The sequence below is a fragment of the Salvelinus sp. IW2-2015 genome, linkage group LG8 (assembly GCF_002910315.2).
Source record: "Salvelinus sp. IW2-2015 linkage group LG8, ASM291031v2, whole genome shotgun sequence".
Taxonomy (NCBI): domain Eukaryota; kingdom Metazoa; phylum Chordata; class Actinopteri; order Salmoniformes; family Salmonidae; genus Salvelinus; species Salvelinus sp. IW2-2015.
This window is the reverse complement of record NC_036848.1, coordinates 33,961,234-33,979,851: the sequence shown is the minus strand read 5'-3', so window position 1 is coordinate 33,979,851 and position 18,618 is coordinate 33,961,234. Positions and strand designations below refer to the sequence as shown.

Below are 18,618 nucleotides of genomic sequence, written 5' to 3'. Positions count from 1 at the left end.
TAAGTACTGTACCGTATATGGGTGTTAACTTTACGTATAGACCCAGTGTTCAATCACTAGTGTCCCTCCTACAGCATAATAGCTTTGCACACAGCATTGTGTCTACATACTGTCATTGGGCTAAATACCCTTTATTGGGATGTGTTATTATCCAATGACACAGTAGTAGCATATTTGTCACCACTTAACATACTGAGCGGATTTACTTGAGGTCTGTCTTTGAGCCAAAGCATTGTCAGCACCATGGAGAGCTCCAACACACACTCTTTGCTCCTGCCCGATGGCAAGTGTCAGCTAACAACATGGGTCAAAAGAAATGGCAGCYGTTACATGCTGGTGGTTCTGTACAGTAGCTACACATATTGAATTGTATTCTGTGTCCATTGCACTTGAGATGGACTAAATCCTTTGTGAAGCAAAATGACATATTGTTGAACAGCTGCCATTTGTTTTGCTGTGCGCAAAATGCCTGAACATATGTATTTCATTAGCCTCAGGCTGTGATAAAGGGCCTGTGTGCTCATATAGAATATATTCATATCAGTGTTTTACACCTTTCAAGCATGAATCCACTAGCTTATATGAGGGTGGATTGGTTTCTGTGTTAATTGAAAATGTGACATTTTAATTTCAGTATGTACATATACATTACAAATGTGTACATATATCCATTACTTACAGGGATATTTGCATATTAGGTCCACACATTGCCTTATTATAATGTGAGGCAACAGTGCATCCAAAACCCTGTGTGTTCCTCTGCAAGGGGGAACGCCATTGCAGAGAGGAGCTTTTAAAAGCTGGTACAAATGACCTACTAGTGTACCATTATTGCTATTCTTGCTTTCCAAATAACACATTCATTACTGCTGGCACAACAAACCTAGGCAGTCCAATTGAAGACGTCATTGAGGCCTGTATAATTTCAATAACCATGAGAAGAGTACATTTAGTCTCTGCGTTGGGCAGAGTGTCAAATATTTATTGCCTGTCTGTAGATTGGCTCCTATAGTCTCTCTCTTGCTCACTCTCTCTCTCTTGTTCTCTCTCTATCTCTCTCTCTCTCTTGCTCTCTCTTGCTCTCTCTCTATCTCGCTCTTGCTCTCTCTATCTCTCTCTTACGCTCTCTCTCTCTCGCTCTCACTCGCTCTCTATCTCTCTCGATTGCTCTCTCTCTCTCTCTCGCTTGCTCTCTCTCGCTTGCTCTCTCTCGCTTGCGCTCTCTCTGCTCACTCGCTATTCCCTGCTCGCTATTCTCTCTCTCGCTTGCTCTTCTCTCGCTTGCACTCTCTTGCTCTTTTGATCTCTCGCTCTCTCTCTACTCTCTCTTGTCTTCTCGCTTTCTCTTCTTGCTTTCTCTCTCTCTCTTGTTTCTCTCTCTTTCTTGCTTTCTCTTCTCTTGCTTTCTCTTTCTCTTGCTTTCGCTCTCCGCTCGCTTCTCGCTCTCTTCTGCTCTCTCGCTCTCTCTGGCTCTCTCCTCTCTCTGCTCTCTCGCTCTCTCTGCTCTTCGCTCTCTTCTGCTCTTCGCTCTCTCTTGCTCTCTCGTCTCTCTTTCTCTCTCGCTTTCTCTTGCTCTCTCTCTCCCTGTCTCTCTCTGCTGTGTGTTGAAGGCTCTCTTTATTGTTGGCACAATTGCCATCCAGGTAGAAATTGTAAATGTGTCAAGTTCCCATAAATAAGACTGGAAGGTTGTTTATTTTTTGCTTGACTTTTATTGATGTGGATGTGTATGTTATGGTTTCGGTCTGCTGATTTGCTAGGTAATAGAGGCACCTGCATCTTAGATTGAAATTACCTCATACTAGTTCGTTTTGTTAATTCTACAGTAAACATCTGAAGTTGTAAATTCATGTTGTCATGCTCCAGAGGGTACTTTTCAAGTCTGGAGAGTTTTAAATAATGGTTGAATTGATCTTCCCAGGTGTTACATAAAATACATATGGATGAATTAATAATTGTCTGTAGGAAACAAACATCTGCTTTCCAAATGGAGTCAACAAAGTGTGGAGTTTACCAAATTGTAGAATGCTTATCATTCAATCTGTAATATCTATGATGTCAGTTCCCTCGAATCATTGGGACTACTATTGCACCACAGACTGCGTTATCTTTTTTTTTATTGCCTTGTTGAGACATCCTACATTTTAAGTGCCATTTAAAATGAATACAACCATGCTCCCCATAATCCTGTCCATCATAACTACATCATTCAGGAAATACATACTTTGTGTATTGCTCGACTTTATCACAGTTGATTTGAAGGCCTTACTACTTACTGGTCCTTGTATTTCTGAATACCCTGGCGCAAACAGAATTTGATGTATCCTACTCACTGAACAGATGGACAGAATTGGTAAGCCTGAGCTATAATTGCACCCCCCCCCCTCCCCTACGCAATTTGGCAAGCGTAGCCCATAGGTGTAGGCTACAGTACTGTACTCACACAATAGTCAACAGTCTCTTGGCATTACAAAAACATGAAACACGTTGAGGAGTCACTAGTTCATTTAATAGGGTTTACAACACAGCTCATGCTTGGTTGTAGCCTGTGGTCTGCCCATAGTGCGCTGTCCGCAGCGGGGCGCATGTAGCGTATTCTGCGCATATAATCTAAGTGTGCCTTTTGTGTCCTAATTAGATTACGGCGTTCTAGTGCTGGTGTGAATGCATGGCTTCAAGGGACATTTGCTCTTTTAGCAGCGACGCTCAGATGAATACATGGAGCACCGCAAGGGGAATACTGTTTAGGCGCTCAAGTAGTCGAAGTCATCAATTCATACGAGCAAATTCCACACTGGCTACTTTGCCATTTCTCGTAGGAGGCGTGTGTGATTTCTGGTTCTGAAAGTCACTCTAGAACGGGGAACGGGAAAGCAAAGAAGACAGAGGGTGGCAGAGTTCCTGATGATGTTCAGGGATGCGTTTTGCCCTAAGAAGCACTACCTGAACGGGATGTACATGGCTTTAGAGCTAATATGGTAAGACTTTTTCTGCCAATTACTYTTTGAGAAGAAAAGCCTGTTTGAAAAACATGCGTTCTTAGGGTCTTACAGAATGATGTGCCAGTCTATTGCACCGTCCTACTGAAGTCAGTGTATTTTATCTCATAGACTGGTGGTCACTATTTGTCAAATTCATAGATTGGTCATCCTGGGTGAAGGATTCTTTGCGATATGACCTTATTTGCTGGGGATACTGTTAGCGTGTTATAGAACACATACACACGTGTAGACGGTTTTCCTCGACACGACACCACATATGCTACGTGAATGTAGTTATCCCATACCTGCAAAACTATATGGAATTCGTTAAATCTGACATTTTTTTCCAACAACACTCACGTGAATGAAAGCTTTACAATTCTGTGGTTCTCTATATCAAGTTTACATTTACACTATCCCGTCGTACATCAAGCACGCAGGATTATGCAACGGGTCATCCAATTACTGTGAACATTCTGTTGCCTTGTCTTTGTAGATGTAAGATAAAAGTAGCCTAGCTGCAAACGAAAGTGTCCCAAACTGATATGTGAAAAAGAGGGGTTAATTGCCAATGCTTCCAGAATTCTGTGTCTGTTTTTAGCAGGAGCAAAATAATAAAGACACTCACATTTGGATGTCTTATGAGGAATATGAATATTCTCCCTGCAGCATTTTCTCTGTGTTCATAGAAAGAATCAAAGATATTTGGCGCCGATGCCTTATTATGTAGCATTATGTCAGACTTTCGTCAAAGCAGTTCAAACTGAATGTGTGGAGTGACCCTTCCCGCCGTACCACCTGCCATATCTACCATATCCGGTTAAGCCAAGCCCTGTGGACAAGGAAGGCTTTCTCTTTAGGCACACAGTACATGGATTTACATAAGCTTATGTGCATTTGTGCATATATATATTTTGTAGACTAGCCTCATTTTCCAATCCATAACACCCTCTAGCTACTGTATCCATAATGTCAGTATTAACACTCATGATTAGCCTACATAAGTTGTGTACCTAACTGTATATTATGCATATATCAGTGTCATATTAACTCATGTGACCCCAAGTGTCAGCCTGCACACACAGCCCAGTAGTAGACCTAATCCACTGAGGGTACAAGTACAACTGTGGTCCCGTGTGGCTCAGTTGGTAGAGCATGGCYCTTGCAACGCCAGGGTTGTGGGTTCATTCCCCACGGGGGGACCAGGATGAATATGTATGAACTTTCCAATTTGTAAGTCGCTCTGGATAAGAGRGTCTGCTAAATGACTTAAATGTAAATGTGTTCAAACCTCTGTTATCATTGGCCCACATGCTGAACTACAAGAGTTCTCCAGTTTCTTAAGCCTAACCTCTGGGCTGTTAGTGATGGTGACCTTCTCCAAGTGTAAGATAAAAATGGTAACATCAAATTCACTTCTGATGTTTAGCCAGGTCACCGTGTTTACCATTTCAGATGTGTACACGTTGCCATGGGCCTCATCACTGATCTCAGTGAGTCAGTGAGTCAAAGTCAGGACACTTCCTGGTCAGGGTCAACGAGCCGCTCTTAGCATTTAACTGTTTCCTGATACTCGTTGAATTGCATTTCTGTCTCTCATTCAGTTGTCTTGTCTGTTTGTACTCAGTCGTATAGAGAGAGTGAATTGTAGAGGAGTTCAGCACTTGACTGTATCCATTTTTACATTTAGATAAAATTACTATATTTTTTTTAAAAGCCTTCAAATTCATTTTTGGATCATACACATAGTCAGACTGGTTGCCAATGGCTTGTTATAAGCTTTCTCTCTCTGTCATTAAGGACAATGGGTAATTGGATTCAGCCTGCTTTCAGGCCCTGCATTTAATGCTCTTTAAGTCTGGAGCCCCCTCATCAAATGAGGTTTCTTTAATTAGCTGTCCAGGGATGTTTGTCGCAACCATCCATCATTGCCACCTAGACCAATCTGTAGCCAGTAGCAGTGAACAGAACAGGGAGAAAGGAACGAAAGCGGGTACTCATTGAATAAGCTTGTCATTTAAAACAAATAGTCTTTGCTGTGTCTGTCTGTCTCCATTCTCCCCAAACCTGCATGGAGTCAGTTCACTTCCATCCAGAGGACGGAAGGGAAGAACAGAACACTGACGGAGAGGTTTGCCCTCTATCATGGAGGTTGAACGCTAGACCTTCAAACAGAGTATGTGAACYAGAGTCTGTGTTTTTGTTTTAGTGCTCCAGAACTCAGTCAAGGCTTTTGTCTTTGTCTCCTTCTCACTTTATGAGTTTTTCTTTGAGTTTATTATTGAGAGCCCCTTTTCTTAAAACACACCAAAATAACCAAATGTTCTTCTGGAAGCAGTCAGCTTTGAAAGTTGTTTTATACGATGGCGGGCTCACAGATTTTTCATCCTCTGCTTAGAAAAAGTCTGTTAGGAGGACACCCATCTAAAACAATCTATATTTTTTAAGTGCTCAAGCTGCCAAACTTTGTCTGACCAGCCAACTCTGCACGTGATGCTGAAAACATAGTGGAGGGTACTGTCAATGGTGCCTTAAGGGATGGCGGTAATGGGACAGCTGTTCAAGGTGCTGAATAGACTGGTGCTAATGGGGCTGCCGTCCATGGTGCTGAATAGCACTGGTGCAATTAGTGCTGCCATCCATGGTGCTGAATAGCACTGGCGCATTTGGGGCTGCTGATAGTACTGGAGATATACTGGTCCTGCTGAGGCTGCTATTATGATACATGGTGTTGACTAGTAATGGTGCTATCATATAGATCAGGGGTGGGCAAACTTTGTGGCTCAAGGGCCACATCGGGATTTTTAAATTCAACGGAGGGCCGCATTTTTTGGGGGACCAATTATTTGTTAAAATCAATTTGCGGGGACCCCCGAGTGGTGCAGCGTTCTAAGGCACTGCATCGCAGTGGCGTCACTACAGACCCGGGTTCGATCCCAGGCTGTGTCATAGCTGGCAGTGACTGGGAGACCCATGAGGCAGTGCATAGGAGAGAGTTTGGCAGGCCGAGACTTCTTTGTCCCATCAAGCTCTAGCGACTCCTGTGGCGGGCACGCTGACACACCGCCGGGTGTACGGTGTTTCTTCCGACACATTGGTGCAGCTGGCTTCCTGGTTAAGCGGGCATTGTGTCAAGAAGCAGTGCGGCTTGGCTGGGTTGTGTTCCATTTTTTAATAACGGATTTAATGGTGCTCCGTGGGATGTTCAAAGTTTCAGATATTTTTTAATAACTCAACCCTGATCTGTACTTCTCCACAACTTTGTCCCTGACCTGTTTGGAGAGSTCCTTGGTCTTCATGGTGCTGCTTGCTTGGTGGTGCCCGTTGCTTAGTGGGGTTGCAGACTCTGGGGCCTTTCAGAACAGGTGRATATATACTGAGATCATGTGACACTTAGATTGCACACAAATGGACTTTATTTAACTAATTATGTGACTTCTGAAGGTAATTGGTTAAACCAGATCTTATTTAGGGGCTTCATAGCAAAGGGGGTAAATACATATGCACGCACCAATTTTCTGTTAAAGTTTTTTTTTTTCATATCACTTCACCAATCTGGATTATTTTGTGTGTCCATTACATTAAATAAAAATAAAAATAAATTTAAATGACAGGTTGTAATGCAACAAAATAGGAAAAACACCAATGGGGATGAATACTTTTGAATACTTTTTTGAAGGTTGTACTGATTATAATGAGCTAATGCTAAGCTATTTGCCAGCTATGTGTGGCGCCATGTTTGTTGACATTATACAATGCATTCTGGGTGTCACGTAATCTGTCAGACCAAAGATGTTATAATGAGGTGAAGGAATGGTTCACTCATCTTTCGGGTAAACTTCCAGAAGTGAATGAAGGGAAGTGGATGATCGTAGATGACACACCCCCTTCAACATGCATACTATAAACAGACCAAACTCATCTTGTCTCCTCTTATTATCTTTGGTGATGGGGAAAATTAAACATTCCCGGCGCGCACAAACTACCCATCGTTGGATTACTTTTGATTTCTACAAAGTGTTTTACTCAATTATTTCGATCTATGGTGAGCTCACCTGTGATGTGATTAATTATAAATATTAATTGCTATTAGCTAATTCATTTCTGTCAGCCAAGAGTTATAAAAATATGACCGCTTGTGTTACGTCTATCTTTCCTCAGTTTGCGCTAGGACAAAAGTTGCCTACATTTTTCAGGTTGACTGATTGTGTTATGCTGTAGATASTTCTGTGAATGTCTGAACATTGCATCCAAAAATAAACTGGTCATATTCTGGACATAACTTTGTAAGGACTGTGTTTGTGCTAAATGTTTCTGTGAATAAAAAAACAGTGTGGCCAGCTCAAATGCTGAATGTTGGGTCAATCGAAAATGAACGTTCTAAATAAGCATTCTAATCAAGCGGTCTAATCACACTGGTTTGATTGCACGCAACAAGGACCACTATAGAATGATCACACACGTTTGTTGGTATGTGTGAAAAGGTTAACATTCGCAAGGCCGTGGGGCAAGATGGAATACCAGGGCACATACTCGGAGCAAGTGCTGACCAGCTGGCAAGTGTCTTCACTGACTTTTGAGGGTAGGCAACAACACATCCACCACACTGACCATCAACATGGGGCCCCTCAGGGGTGTGTGCTTAGTCCCCTCTTGTACTCCTTGTTCACCCACGACTCACTATCATCAACTTTTGCAAGTTTGACGACACGACTGGTAGGACTTATTACCGACGACAATGAGGATACCTATAGGGAGGAGGTCAGAGGACAACAACCTCTCCCTCAACATCAGCAAGACAAAGGAGCTGATCGTGGATTACAAGAAACGGAGGGGCGAGCATGCCCCCATCCAGATCAATGGGGCTTTAGTGGAGCGGGTTGAGAGCTTCAAATTTCTCACCTAGAAATTAACATGGTCCACACACACCCACACAGTTTTTAAGAGGGCACGACAGCACCTCTTCTCCTTCAGGAGGCTGAAAAGATGTGGCATGGTCCCTCAGATCCRCAAAAAGTTTTACAGCAGCACCATTGAGAGCATATTGACTGGCTGCAAGTCAACAAAATAAGCTTATCTTTAACTCTGCATTGTTGGAAAAGGACCCGGAAGTAAGCATTTCACTATTAGTCTACACCTGTTGTTTACGAAGCATGTGACAAATAGAGCTATAATGGCACAGATACAAAGACGAGATCTCTATCAATTATATTGGTGATATTGTGGCTGCTGTCCATGGCGCTTAATAATAGTTACTGGTGCTATTTGGGGCTATTGGGGCTGCTGTCCATGGCACTGAATATTACTAGTTATTTTGGGGCTGCTGTCCATGTAGCTGAATTGTACTGGTGCTAATGTGGCTGCTGTCCATGGTGCTGAATAGTACTGGTGCTTTTGGGGCTGCTGTCCATGGCGCTGAACATTACTGGTAATATTGGGGCTGCGGTCCATGGTGCTGAATAGTACTGGTGCTATTAGGATTGCGGTCCATGGTGCTGAATAGTACTGGGATACCTTCAGGGCTGCCATTTATTGTTCTGCAGCCCTCTGCAGTGCTACATTAACTTCTTATGGACAGTTGCGTCCCACCTGGCCAACATCCGGTGAAATTACAGAGCGCGAAATTCAAACTATAGAATTWTACATATTTAACTTTCATAAAATCACAAGTGTAATACACCAAAATAAAGCTTAACTTTTTGTTAATCCAGCCGCTGTGTCAAATTTCAAAAAGGCTTTACGGCAAAAGCACACCATGCGATTATCTGAGGACAGCGCCCCGCATACAAAAGCATGAAAAACACATTTCAACCAGGCAGGTGCGCCACAAAAGTCAGAAATAGCGATATAATTAATGCCTTACCTTTGATCTTCTTCTGTTGGCACTCCAAAAAGTCCCAGATACATCACAAATGGTCATTTTGTTCGATAATGTCCTTCTTTATATCCATAAAAACTCGTGCTTCAGTCAATAATCCACCCAGTTTCCCTCTATCAAAATGCATARAAAATGAATCCCAAACGTTACTAAAACTTTTCCAAACAAGTCAAACAATGTTTACAATCAAACCTTAGGTACCCTAATACGTGAATAAACTATAAAATTTAAGACGGAGAATCATTATTGTCTTTACCGGAGAAAAATACCAAAGAACGCGCTCTCTTCCARGCGCTTGGAAACACTACAGCCAAAATGGAAGCCACCTAGAAAATCTACAATTTCTGGCTCATTTTTCCAAAAACCYTCATGAAACTCTTTCTAAAGACTGTTGACATCTAGTGGAAGCCCTAGGAACTGCAATCTGGGAGGATTTCACCTTATAATAAAAGTGACAGCCATTGAAAACAGTGGTAGGCTGATTTTTCTTTTTTGGAATGGTTTGTCCTCTGGGTTTTGCCTGCCATATCAGTTCTGTTATACTCAGACATCATTTTAACAGTTTTAGAAACTTTAGAGTGTGTTCAATCCAAATCTACCAATTATATGCATATCCTAGCCTCTGGGCCTGAGTAACAGGCAGTTTACTTTGGGCACGCTTTTCATCTGGACGTGAAAATACTGCCCCCTACCCAAGAGGGGTTAATAAGTCTAATGATATCCATTGGCATACTTTAGTTTACTTACATGTGGTTTAGAACAAATAGCACAAGCACAGTGTCGAGGACGTTATGCTCAACAACACTTGCAAGTATGAGAATAAGCCTAGAGAGGTGCTGAATGGATGTTTGAGGATGCACAGGGCACGCAGGGCCACTTTACTTTGCATCATACACTTTTTTCTCATTATGATTAACACAAAGCACTCCAGTCAGAGCATTCATTTGTGGCAATCTGGATTATAATGCACGTAATTATATTAATTTGTTTCCCTTACTCATCTCTGAACGACTACATGAGTCATTCACAGCTTTTGTAATAAGGGAAAAACACTCAAAGAATTTAACAAATAATATACCAAATCTAATCAATTATTCATATTTTTACTTGCCTACATTTTGCATTATTTGTCTTATCACTTAGGCTTCAGTAGCTTTAGCAGAGCTTGGAGATCTTTATTGGAGGACAAACAGAGGGTTGTGGATGATTCAGAGATGCCCTCTTGCATGAGCAATGAGCAGAAGTAAATCAAGGTGCTCCGGTGTTAGTGTTAGTGACGGGCATTAGTGCCAACTGAGGACTGCAGCCTGCAGCCAATCTCCTCTGGCTGCAGCTCCACTACAACCCAGTCCTGCCTGATCACCTCTAACTGTGGATAATGGAGGGAAACTGTCACCATCCTAATAGATATCAGTTCCATGTGCAAGACCATTACACAGTGTCCAATACAGTAATGAGATGTAACTTTTTGTTGACAAAATATTTCATATTTTCTTTTCCAAGACAGCAGAGCGCTATTGGACAGATGCATACATGTATGTTTAAAGGTTTATCGAGTTTTTACTGACATGTTAAGTAAAGTAAGGTAAAGATGGACGATTTTTACTGATCGAGTAATTACCGGTAAGAGTAATCCTTCAGTGTTATTTCCAGTTCCGCCACATCACATAACCTATCCGCTTCATTATTCCCAATGAGTAGTTTCCCGTTAGATAGTGCGCCAGGCTAATGGCGTGTCTCCTCACGTAGTTAGTGAAACACTGGTAACAGAAATTGATTAATAGTGTTAACAAGTTCAACGTGGTCCATTACCTAGCTGATCATTGTCTGCWTTCTCAGCTTCCTCCTCTGAGTACTGTGTTAGAGGCAATACACGTTGATGACTTTAGTACCATGTTACTTTCCGGGCTCCTCCAATTTATAGACATTATATTACAGGATGAACCAACAGCCTATTCAAGAGAAACTCCAGCAGGGAGCAAATAATAAGTGTTTTTCTTTTCTGATGCTGTCACGTTCGTTGTATGAGTGAGACCAAGTGAGTAGAGTTCCACATATTTTAATAAACTGAAAACTCACCAAAACAATAAAGCACAAATGAAACGTGAAGCTATACAAATAGTGCAGACAGGCAACTAAACATAGTCATACAAAACCCTTAGACATACAACACCCCTAGACATACAACACCCCTAGACATACAAAAACCCTAGACATACAAAACTAGCGTACCCACCCTAGTCACACCCTGACCTAACCAAAATATATAGAAAAACAGATATCTAAGGTCAGGGCGTGACAGTACCCCCCCCCCCCAAAGTTGCGGACTCCCGGGCCGCAAACCTGAACCTATAGGGGAGGGTCCGGGTAGGCATCTACCCTTGGTGGCGGCTCCGGTTCTGGACGCAGCTCTGGAAGCTCCGGACCGTGGGTCATCTCTGGATGCCCCGGACCGTGGCTCGTCGCCAGAGGAACCGGACCGTAGATCGTCGCAGTAGGCTCTAGACTGAGAACCCCTGCTGAAGGCTCTGGATCGCCGACCGTCGCTGGAGGCTCTGGACCGCCGACCGTCGCTGGAGGCTCTGGACCGCCGACCGTCGCTGGAGGCTCTGGACCGCCGACCGTCGCTGGAGGCCTCTGGACCCCGCGCCGTCTCAGGAGGTTCCCGACCGTAGACCGTGCTCAGGAGGTTCCCGAACGTAGACCGTCTCAGGAGTTCCCGACCGTAGACCGTCTCAGGAGGTTCCGCGACCGTAGACCGTCTCAGGAGGTTCCCGACGTAGACCGTCTCAGGAGGTTCCCGACCGTAGACCGTCTCAGGAGGTTCCCGACCGTTAGACCGTCTCAGGAGGTTCCCGACCGTAGACCGTCTCAGGAGGTTCCCGACCGCGTAGACCCGTCTCAGGAGGTTCCCGACCGTAGACCGTCTCAGGAGGTTCCCGACCGTAGACCGTCTCAGGAGGTTCCGACCGTAGACGCTCAGGAGGATCCGACCGTAGACCGTCTCAGGAGGTTCCGACCGTGGACCGTCGTTGGAAGCTCTGGACCAGGAACTGTCGCCGGAAGCTCTGGACTGTGGAGGCGCATTGGATGCCTGATGCGTGGGACCGGTACAGGTGAAACGCCCGCTCTGCAGCACCTCTCAATGCTAGCACCGTCCCTCCGGAATCTTGCGTCGAGCTCCTCATCCGACTCCCTGACTGGCTCTGGATCGCTCCTCGGCTCCGCCGACTGCTCCACGTGCCTCCCCCAAAAAACGATTGGGGTTGCCTCTCGTGGTTGCTCCGTTGAGCTATCTCCTCGTATCGTCGCGGTTCCGCTTTCGCTGCCTCTATCTCCTCCTTAGCTCGGCGATACTCCTGCGTCCAGGGTCCTTTCCCATCCAGGATCTCCCTCCAAGTCCACTCCTCCTGTACACGCTGCTTGGTCCATTTTTGGTGGGATCTTCTGTCACATTCGTCATAAAGATGAGACCAAGGCGCAGCGTGAGTAGAGTTCCACATATTTTTAATAAAACTGAAAACTCAACAAAACAATAAAGCACAAACAAAACGTGAAGCTATACAAATAGTGCAGACAACTAAACATAGTCATACAAGAACCCTAGACATACAACACCCCTAGACATACAAAACTAGCGTACCCACCCTAGTCACACCCTGACCTAACCAAAATATATAGAAAAACAGAGATATCTAAGGTCAGGGCGTGACAGATGCCAACTTGATGTTAGCTTTCCCTCTCAAAGAATATTAGGAAAAAGGTAGTTGTTGTTAGAGTAGATGTTGAGCCTTTTTGTGAGATTGTGCTGCTGGAAGGTTGAGCCAATCACATTGTTACTCTCAGGGATTAAAGCTGAAGTGAAAGGTACTGTTTTGGGCCATTAGTTTATTGAGACCTATCAATACTGGGAAAGATGTTTGCCATTTTGTGTGTCGGCGTATGTGCGCGTGTGTGTGTATGGGCTTGTTCAGTGTGTGTGTGTGTGTGTGTGTGTGTGTGTACAGTACTTTGGAGAGACAAATACAACGTTTTGAAAAACATACAGACCAGTCAAAAGTTTGGACACACTTTTGACTGGTCTGTATGTTTTTCAAAACGTTGTCTCTATGGTCTTACCTTTTGTAGATTAAAAGCTCTGAAAACGTGACAAAACCAGGCACATTTTGGCGTTAAAGCTTTGAAACTCTAGTGTTCATTTTGCTTTTGAGTCTTGGTTGTCAGTGGTCTTTTCTCTTTTTAATCTGAGGAAAGAACTACAGCGGGGAAGGAGATGCATCCATTCTGACAATAGAGTGGATTACATTGTATTTGTCTCTCCAAAGAAGTTCTTGGTTGAGAGGAACAAAGACCATGCATAATGATCAGTGAGCCTGCATGACTGGTGAGCGATCAGTTCATAAAGAGAAGGGCATTGATGTGAAAGGAATCGGTTGGCTTGAAAGCCTCCGTCATGATCTGTCTCTGTCCGGCTGGTATCTCTTCCTTAGCTCAGGACTCACACTTTCTGCCAAAGTATCTCCCGTTGAAAAAGTGTTTCAATCCATTGCGTTTCTCCATTGTTCATTGCGTGTGTCTTTTCATTTCAGTGAAATTKTTTTTAGTGAAGTATAATGCAAAACATTGCATTCTGCACCGTCTGTGAGATCCACAAGGTCATAAGTTCACAGTTCCTGCATCTTAGCAATTCCATGTATTTCGACCACAAGATTATCCTCTCACTATCCTCTCAATATATTTCCCAAAAACGTTTTTTTGTGGTATTTTATCAGTAGTGCAGGGATAACTGGCAAAGCCTGGTTTTCATACAGTAAAATAAGTTACCACTGAAGACATGGAGCATCCATGATGGAGGAAACATCAAAGCTATACTGTATTGTGGACTGTATCTCTCTGGTGGAAAACACTATCAACTTCACTGTCTACTTCAAAGGGCAAGGTTAAATGTAGTTCCTCCCCGGTGGTATTACACGAGAGAACCAGAATTTGATAGAAGACACCCATAGCCCTTCGATAAAAGACTATTTCCCAAAGGTAAAATTGGGTGGGAAATTTCCTTTGAAATGGACTGACTCATAAGCTCCGGTGTCGGATTCCTTTCAGAATACCTGTAATTCACCTGTTTGGGTTCGGTTTTCCGAATTCTTGAGAGATGGTGGCAAATGCTGTAAGGAGATAAAATGATGAAAGAGTAACTTTTTTTTTTTTTAAGATACCGTGTCAAGATACCATGACAAAGATACCATGACAATTTCAGGTGGATGTAAATAGGTTGTGGTATTCTACAAGGTTTTGGATCTACAAGAGTTCAGCTATTAATTATCACCTGGCTATGTAGCTTTTTAGACCTAGTGAATAGGGCCAGGGGTATTTTTTGCTGTTCAACTCAACCCCTGGCCCTTATGATGTACACGACGGAAAAGGTCATTCTCATCTCTCTCTTTTCTCTCTCTCCCTCCAGGTGGGCACGCAGTAACGCTTGACGAAAATGCAAATGAGGTCATGGCACTTCAAATGGTTAGGAATATGGATAGGACTTCTGCTGTTAGCCACTTGTTGCCTGTCGCAAGACACAGATGGTAAGTCCTCCACACCTCAAGTACCTATATTCTATGCAAACAAGGCGAATATACAACCACATAGGCCTGTTTTTGTTTCAGAATACCCAGATGCTAAAATACACTGAATGGGTTTATTTTGATGAACATTTTGTATTTCTATGCCATTTGCACCACTGTATTTGATTAATGGTCTCAGATTGAACTTAACTGATATGTTCAAACTGCCTCGACCCAGTGATGAGCTCTGATTCTATACTCCTGCTCAGCTGCAGCCGTTTGCTCGTTGATTAGTTTTCAACCTGACAGATTCCTCTGGATTTATGTGGCGATACTTGATTCATGGAAGCATATTTTACTTGATGTTAGTGAAGTCACGGATGCTACTGCCTCCGCATTTGACCAGTGCCTGAATGGAGTTGAATATTCAGAAATGTACTATCGATTTTATTGACGCTCCTTCATCCGTCTGTCCGAATCCGCTCAAAAGGAGACCTTTTAAAAAAGAAAAAAGGGAAATGTCTATTTCAAACTGATTTATCGTGTTGGGCCGCTAATGTTGGACACTTTAATCAATCAAATTGATCAATTGAATGACTGACACTTTAATTCATTGTTCTCACCTTAGCCCAATGTGAATTTCACCTCTGGTTCAGAAATCAGTCACTTTCTGATGTACAGTGGAATTTAGACTTGATTAGGGCATAAGGTTTTGAGGCTGTAGTTAGTATTCTTCTAACTAGAATGATCATCAAGCTGCATATCAGTGCTGGAAAATAGTTTTATAGTCTGTCTATTCATGTAGGGACAAACAGAACACCTCGATTGTGACATAACATTACTACTCATGGTCAAGTACTTCCTATTCCAATTTCAAAATATCCCTTTGTCACTGTAGGAGATGGATGCAAGAACATAGAGATAAGTGTGTTGTGGCAAAGCAACTCTAATGCAGAAACAAATTAGTGCATCCTCATCCTGTGGTTGCCATGGAGCAATAGATACCATCTTAAGCAAGTGATCAGTGTCACCTACAAGACAGTCCTAATTTTGGCCTGCGCTCTCTCTCTCTCTCTCTCTCGCGACCTCTCTACCTACCTCTCTGTCTCTCTCTCTTCTTCTATTTCTCCTGTTAGAAAGTTGAATTTCCCCGCTTAGGTGACAGAGTGGGATTCTTCTCCATTGCATTATGTATGGATGTGTCTCAGTATGGGGCTCATCCCGGGGATCCAGCACTGTGTATTAATAGGACTGGAGGTCGGTTCCCCTTGAGCACTAAGCAGCACCACTCAGGTGCCCAGGCATGCAAAGTGTCCCACTCACACCTACACACTTATTCAGATAGTTATCTCTCTGTTATGCGCCACATGCCCCTCTGGGCTATACTGTACATATCAATATAAGTGTATAGCTATCTGTGCATAGGAATAATATATCGTTATATAGACCTACTTTAGCTAGTTACATGTTTAAAATCGCATGACAAAAACAAACCAACTAGACTGCAAACTATCAAGGACATATACTTGTTTTATTAGCACTATTCTCATCAATATTTTAGTTGTCTCCCCTCAGTTCTTTTTGAGGTTCATGAGTTAAAACAAAATCCATTTCAATTTCTGTATTTTGGTTTGTTTGTCAGAGTTCCCACCAGTTTACTATTCAGGCCAAGCACAGTAGCACACTATTTGATGGTGGAGATCAGATTATTGACAAAACTTCCAGAACTTATTTTATCAGGGGAGCATGCATTGCCAGCCTCAGTTTGGCTCAGACTGGGGCACCAGCCTGTATGTTTCTCTTTCTTATCCAGACACCACACTGACTGTAACCCCCCAGTGTGTTTCCTTTTTTGGAGAGAGAGAGAGAGAGACTGTGTGTGTGTGTGTGTGTTGGACTCCTGATGTTTTCATCAATGGATTTGCATGTTTTTTTTATCTGCTTCATTAGAGATAATGGAAATGGATAATGGGATGGGTGTGTGTGTGTGTGTGTGTGTGTGTGTGTGTGTGTGTGTGTGTGTGTGTGTGTGTGTGTGTGTGTGTGTGTGTGTGTGTGTGTTGGTGTGTGTGTGTGTGTGTGTGTGGTGTGTGTGTGTGTGTGTAGTGTGTGTGTGTGTGTGTGTGCGTGTGCGTGCACGGGCTAAATTAATGCCCAAAATAAGTCAGGCACTGCCACCTGTTGTGCTCATGACGCTTTGACTTCAAAAGGTGGTTTGACAAACTCTGAATATCATATCCTAATGTGTTTATCCCCAATTGAGAGTTTTAATTCAAAGTCAAACTGAAACATTAGTGAAGTATGAAATTATTCATGGTACAGGAACGATGGACTGTAAGTGGATTCTGTAATGAATATTGAATATTTCTTTGTATCCATTAATATTTTGCATTAAGTTTTTGATTAGAAAATCATATGCTATGGTAGAAGCACTTATTGTTTAGTGAAGTTCTCTCTGCAATTGTTTTTGTTATTGATTCTATTATGTGTTTTTTAAATTATAATATGGACATCACATTCTGTGTTTTATCGTTCTTTATCAATTTCACATACACTCCGTTCGTATCCAATTCACCTCACATACAAAAAAACAACTCATTACCAACCCACTCCCCTTTACATTGTATTTCTCGTGAATGGGCTGAGGAGAAATAATGTGGTTAGAACGGCCTCTCGTCCTGGGAGTAAATCTAGCCTCGCTGACCTGGAGTTTGTGCAGGTAGCTTCCGTATAGCTGGCTATTGATTTCTGTGGCGATTTACTCTGGATGGTGTCGTTCCAATCTCATAGCAGCATCTCTCATACAGGTTATCACAGTTAGAGGAGCGGGCACATGCAGGGATTGTCTTTGGACATCAAAGTTCATTGTCACACGCCGTCGCTCCACTTTGTAATCAGCCAATGTTCTGGTGTCATATCAGGACAAGTGGGAGGAAGCATAGAAATAGAATTACAGTGCATTGACTCAAATGGGGATATCTGTTCTAGTCAATGATATTTCTATGGGAGGAATGTAACACCTGCAGGGTCAAAGAAGCATTTAACCGTTTAACCAATCAGAGGGTCAGATGTCAGCCAATGATCTCATCACCCTCATTATTCTGAAATAGAATACTAATCCTAATGGTCTCCTTTGAACCAATGATCTGTGGAGAGAGAACACCTGAATGCAGTGTGTCATTGGTCAGGTATTGACCCCAGTGAACAATGAATGGCTATAATAACACCAACCTCAAATCCAAGCTGGTGTTTCAGCCTTCAAATAAGGCTGAATCCATCAAATCAAATACAAGTATATTTCTCACTGTTAGACTTAGGTACACTTATCAGTTTATTGGAGATTGCTTTTTGGCTGGAGCAGGTTTTAGGGGACTGTTCGTTTTGACCTTTACAGTTTTGGGGCGTCCGTACAAAGTCGTGGATTTGTTATTGGATGATTGGATAGATAATGTGCTTACTGAATGTCTGCTTATTGAGGCATTTGCTACCCATTATAGCATTTGAGATGGTGTGGTTTCAAAATGTCTGCCTGTTACTTACTACTTAAATATACTTTCTGGTACTAATGACTAGCAATCATATTACGATATGCAATAACATGACGTTGGATAGTGTACACGGTGTGCATCAGGATGTTCGTAGCTGTAGGCCTACACGTACAAAATATACACGCCTTTGTGGAAACTGGTATATTGCTTACATTTTCTTTCAAACAGTAGGTGAAATTGGATACTGTGTCTATAGGCTCTGGTTGGCTATTGAACAGTCCCAAACAATTGATCAAAACATTCTTTGTGCCTGTTTGGAATCTGGAAAGTCGATCACAGACAGGAGTCCCTCTGTTCTGCGTACTAGTATATAGAAGTAACACCCCTCCATGAATATTTCAACGTCACACTATCTTTTTGTTCTCCCGTAGAGACGGTTGTTGCATTGCAGTGGCTGGCGTTGATATGAGGGCCACAGTTGCCGGGGGGTTGTTGGGTTACAGCCTTTCTGATGTCGTGTGACTCATTTAACTCTAGTCAGCTAGTGGGTAATTAGTCATTTATGAAGGCCAGCCATACAGAGGACCTAAAAGCATAAGGACTGAACGTATCTCTCATCTGTTGCTTCCCCTTGCTTGTCCATACATCCATTCTCCAGATACGACAAACCGATATAATCAAGGCCCAATGTTCCGGAGCGAACTCAAGTCCCA

The 18,618-nt window shown here is 42.9% G+C and overlaps 1 protein-coding gene across 1 annotated transcript in view; it reads left to right on the top strand.

Annotated features, from left to right (window-relative positions):
* The window catches only part of pcdh15b (protocadherin-related 15b), a 185,485-nt gene that overhangs the window by 4,339 nt on the left and 162,528 nt on the right, over window positions 1–18,618 (top strand). The window contains exon 2 of the mRNA XM_070444889.1: window positions 14,321–14,438. Coding sequence (XP_070300990.1) covers window positions 14,348–14,438 — 91 coding nt within the window. The 5' untranslated portion in view covers window positions 14,321–14,347. The remainder of the gene's footprint in view (window positions 1–14,320; window positions 14,439–18,618) is intronic.